General features: G+C 39.9%; 1 protein-coding gene across 1 annotated transcript in view; it reads left to right on the plus strand.

Annotated features, from left to right (window-relative positions):
- APOO (apolipoprotein O) overlaps positions 1 to 5,365 on the plus strand; it is a gene marked incomplete at its 5' end in the record, with an annotated part of 23,037 nt that overhangs the window by 14,120 nt on the left and 3,552 nt on the right. The window contains one exon of the mRNA XM_010160109.1: positions 136 to 243. Coding sequence (XP_010158411.1) covers positions 136 to 243 — 108 coding nt within the window. The remainder of the gene's footprint in view (positions 1 to 135; positions 244 to 5,365) is intronic.

Raw genomic sequence — 5,365 nt, forward strand, 5'->3', positions numbered from 1 at the left:
TTTATTAATGCTGTACACCCTGAGCTTGAACAGGAGGAAGTTAAAGATCTTGTGTTTTGAGACTTCTTCCACTTAAGCGAGAAGCAAAATAATATTTCCCAGATTATGAAGTTCATGCTTTCTTTTGTTTCAAAGGTTGCTGGTACACACCTCTATGACTGGAGTCTTCAGGGATATATTGCTGTGGAATCTCTTTGGAAGGATAATCCTAAGAAGAAGAAATCTGGGAAAAAAAGTGATAAGGTAAGAATTCTGAGGAACTTGATTTCTGAATTTACCACTGCATTTTCAGATAAAAATATACAAACAATAGTGGGTTTTTTCCACTCTGACTCAGCTTTTATTTCTGAAGACAAAGATTTCATTCTGTCTGTTGTAGCTCTGGAAAAATATTAAGCTTATTCCAGAAATACTGTTTGGAAATTTCTTTAGTGTAATCTACTAAGTGTTTAATAGAAAAGTTGGGAGTATTGTGACTGGAATGCTAAAGATCAGGGCTCTTACGGTCTTGATCATTTGAAAAACCAAACTTATTTAAAAAAAAAAAATTAACAAACTCCATCTTAAAAATTTGATACAACTTTTTCTTCTTTGATACAACTTTTTCCTCTTTGAAAGAGAAAACAGAATCTTGTTTCAAATCCATTTCCTTTTTTGTTTTTGTTTTTTCTTTTGAGTGTTCAGGAACATTTGCTCTAGGATGATGTCATTGTGTGCTGCTCTAGGAAACGTTACTATCTGGTCATAAAACCAGCGGTACGTAGGGATATGCCGTTCTTTGGATTTAGTCATAGATAACTAGTTGAGTGGTTTAATACTTACAGCCCTATTTTAGGAAACTTCAGTTTAATTGGTTCTCATCCAAAAGACTGCCAATTAAAATTGTTTCTTATGAATCTGCTTTGAACTGGACATGGTGAAGTACCAAGTGCAGTCTTTGCTAAAAGTTTCTGGTTTCTAGGTTTCCAGTTCTTAAATGTTCTACGTGAGGTCAGGCTAACATTCACGTATGTGATTGGTTGATTGATTTATAGTAAGAATCACTTTCATCTTTATTTTCTATTCTGCGAGTCACTTTTTTATTTGGTCTGTAACTACTGTTCTGTCTTACACTAAGCAGTGTGATGTCTTGCCTTAGAGATGGCCTGCATCTGATGACAGAGCAAATGCTAACATAATTGCTTTGTTTTCCAGAGTTTGGAGAGCACTGAGCTTTCTTTAAAACAGCATTTTTGAATTAACATTACTAATGCAACAAAGTGACTACATGCTTGTTTTTAGTTTAAGAATGCAGCAGCTTTCCTTATTCCCCCTACAGAGCAGCTTTCCCTAATCCCCCACAGAGCACCAGCGATCCTGCATGATTTCCTTGCGTGCTTCACCAGGGAAGGGAAGCCGTTTTTTTCCAGCACTCCTGTGGTCCATGGTTATACCGTACCAACATTTTAAGGCACATGTGCCTTTAGTTACTTTAGATCTGCTACTTAAAGAGATAAAAGTTCAGGTGTGTAACAGAAGGCTGCTGTGGTTTAAAATTCACTTCTAAACTCACTGCATCTTTAGTTCCTGATTTCTAAGCAACTGTGCATGTTCTGTTGCTACAGTCTGCTGCCCTAACGACTGTTTTGTAAACCAGGAGTCCTGCCTGTGCAGAACACGGTATCTTCAGCCCCAAAGCCTAAGATGTAAGCGGGATATCCACAGAGAGATGTTTTGGAGAGGCAACTGCACTTGAATAGGCTGCAGGTAGGGGGCCGAGTTCCCTAGGTAGGTGTAGGTGTGGGACTGGTGCCAAAGAAGCCAGGTTGGAGAAATGTTCATGTGACCTGTCAGCTGCCGAGTCTTACGGGAGCGGAGACTTTCATCAGTGGATACTCGTCCTATCTTGGCTCCAGGCGCTCCGGTAAATGCACTTGTATAGCTCTTTGAATAAACAAAGGTTAGTTAATCACACTGTACCTTTCCTAAAACCTAGGCTGTCAGTATCTCAAAAAAATAGGCAACATTAAAGTATTTCAGAAAGACAAACTGGCAGCATCAGTAAAAATTAGCTGAGCTTTTTATTTTATTGTGTCCCAGGCTTTCAAACAGAAACATGTGGCTGTTACTGGAAGGCAAAAACTTTTGATGCTTTCATCTTATTATAAGGCTTATTCAAGCATTTGCTCCCTCAGCAGAAAAACAAGCGACACAAAGTATTGCAGAGACCACTAAGTAAACACACTTCTTTCTCTTCCTCCTTGCAGAATCTTCACATCACACCCCTTAGTTGCTGTGTTATTTGCACAAAGGGGTGAAATGCCGTTGGATGGCTTCCTCCTTAAGTTCACCTAACTGATCAGATCTTCGTAGCGTTAACTGTTGCCATTTCACTTGGTGGGTTGTGCAAGACACACAAATCGTGTGACTCAGATGAAGAAGCGCTACGGGCTTGATGAAACTGCCTGCATTTCAGAGGTTCAGCGGTCTCTTACCACGAGAGTGTACAGCTCCATTGTTTCTTTGTCCTCTGAAGTTGTTAAAAGGCAGGGTGTTGTCTCCCTGGTGTCTAGAGAGGCTGAGAAGCAGTTACACAAGGTCACATGCTTTTGAAGTCACTGGAATGTGGACTGGAAAGTATTTGTCATGGAAGAAGTCTGCTCTGAAACTTCTTTTTGTGGTCTGTGTTGGTGAAGCAGTATAAAATACGTAGTTGAGAATTTGGGGGGAAGGGGTAGGGATGGGTTTGGGTATTTTGTTGGTTTGGTTTATTTTTTTGGTGGTTTGTTGTTGGGTTTTTTAGTGGTTGGTTTTATGTTGGTTTTTTTTTAAGATAGCATTGTGATATTCTACCAAGATATGGTCAATCACCATTAATAATGAACACCTCTAACTTTCTTTATGCATATAAGTACTGGTATGTCCCTAACATGAGATGAGAGAGGTGAAGCCTACCCTAGAAAAACATTTTTGGTCTGTCTCTAATGTTGTATGGTTATACTAGTGCAAAAAAAGTACTTTTTTGTTCATACAGATGATTAGATCCACCAAATCAGTATCAACCTTTCCAGCAAAAGAATTTCTGGTTTTAGTTGCATTTTTATTGGAGCTTGTACTATACAGAAGTGTCATTGGAAGAAAATATATACTTCTAACTATCATGTATGTACTAAAATTGACAAAGCATTCCAGGGTAGATTCTGGGACTTCTGTACTAATCTGACAGCCCTGTGGAAGAACGAGATGGGTCTTGCATATTTATTTCTTACTGTTGTACTAGGCAGTTAGATTCTGTAACTAGTGAAGACAAATATAAATGTTGTTACTGAGTTGTCGTTACAGCAGATGTAACCCATTTTGTGAAACTGTCGTAACAAAAGATGTTGGTTTTTGGTTTTGTGACATTCACTGTAGCATTTTCCTGTTGCTGCACTAAGGGTTCTTGCAAACAGGCAGTATATGGATGGCTCTTCTTGGCGTGTGTTAATTGGTTACGTTGCTCGTAACTTATTTGATAGCGATAGGTACCACAGCTGCGCATAACTTCGTATTTGTGCAGCAATATGTCATTAAAATAGATGTGGTATGTTAATTTTCTGAAGGCCTTATGAAACAAAAACCTGTGCCAAATTGAGGTCATATCAACTGAAGTCAAAGTTCTGCCAAGAAAGATGAATTCCAGGACCTTCTGCTGCTACATTTCAAAATAGTGCGGCTGGAGCCCCTCCATAGTGTGAGTCTGGCTGATGAGGCTTTGACTACGCTCATTCTGCTACCCTGAAGCTGCCTTGCTGAAGGAACCAGCTCTTCAGGATGTCAGGATGAAAGCCCTCTCCTAAAACTACACAAGTACCATAAGTGAAAATCAGTGTTGGCCCTTTTTATTTCCAGAAGGAATAAATAAACGTTTCCCGAATAAGGGACAGCAGACACAGTTATTCAGCTTCTGTATACTGTATCTCGAGATAAAGTGGACATCTTTCCTACTTCTTCCCCCAGGTAGAGGAGATGGTAGAAGAAATGTAACCATCTTGGAGGGGGTGGGATGTGCATACATATGACAGGAATATTTTAAGGGTTTTATCTTCTGAAACTCTTTTGCTTACTTAAGCGATCTTTACTCACAAGAATTAATTCCACAAAAGTCAGTGGAACTAGTGTTAACATTTATATGATCAGGTTGTAAATCCTATGGGGAAGTGATAGTGAAGTGGAAGATGCGTCCCTCAAACCTTGTTTATTAAACTTAGTTTGCAAAATTTGTAGAGAATCATACCAACTTATGACTTTATGCAGTTTTTTAGAATGATGTGTCTGAAACCCTTCTGGGTATCCTTAGGCGACATCAGACTTTCATTACTGGGGTTTTGCAATTGTGAAGGCTAACACCCTGCATTGCCTTCAGCTCCGAGTAACTGGTCCCTCTGCTCTGCCCAATAGTATCATAGTTTGTGCAAGATCATCTTTTTCTACATTTATTTTCTTCTACACTTTTTTGCCTTGCAGTGCCTCGAAAAGCATTGAACTAGCTGAACTGTTAATCCAGTGAATTGCAGCTTCTATTTTTTTATTTTCCTCCCCTCCCTGTTTAATACTGGCTGAGTTTATCCTGTCCTTAGGTCAGAGGGATGGAGGAACCATAGCAGCTTGGGGATTTCATGCAACAGCAGAAACGTAAGGACTGTGGTTTTCTGTACAAAGGATTATACCTTTACAGAAAACTGCTCACAGATCAGTATTTCAGAGCCACAGGTCAATACATACCACCTGCAAGTTTCTAACAACCGGCTCCTGTTTGTCAGTCAGCTCATCTGATGTTTATTTCGATGAAACACGGCCTTTTTGCCCTTCCTCTTCTGCCTCGGGCTTCGACGCTTTGATCTGTGCTGTTGTATGGTGCTGTAGGACTGTTAGCTCGCATACTGTAATGACTTTATCTTCGAGTGACAAGGGCATGAGTTAGGGCACCAAGTGACTTAAACCCGGGTTTGGTTCCGGCCAGTGAGATAATGTGTACTGAAACACATAGAAAAAGGGGTTTCTTCAGTTAGTTCTCACTTTGTCTTGTCTTTATAGCACCCAAAGCCTATTGCTGTATTTTCAGCTCTTCTGGATTCTTCCTCTTCCCCCAGCATGGTTGTTTTTACTGAAGTGGCTGAAATGTGGAAAGAACAGCCATACCACTCTAAACACACCCTCCTTTTCAGGTCTTGTTCCTTTCTTTGTCTGCGTGCCCTTTCCCGCTTTGGTCCAATCAGCAATAAGATCTTAAAGAAAACTCTGGTGGGTTGTTTTTTTCCTCTTGCTGTGTGTCATTTGGCTGTTTGTTTAAACAGCTTCAGAGGTTGAAAGAAACCATTGCAGCTTATTTTTAGGTTTTCATTCC

This window comes from Eurypyga helias, unplaced genomic scaffold (genome assembly GCF_000690775.1).
Source record: "Eurypyga helias isolate BGI_N326 unplaced genomic scaffold, ASM69077v1 scaffold13920, whole genome shotgun sequence".
Classification (NCBI taxonomy): Eukaryota; Metazoa; Chordata; class Aves; order Eurypygiformes; family Eurypygidae; genus Eurypyga; species Eurypyga helias.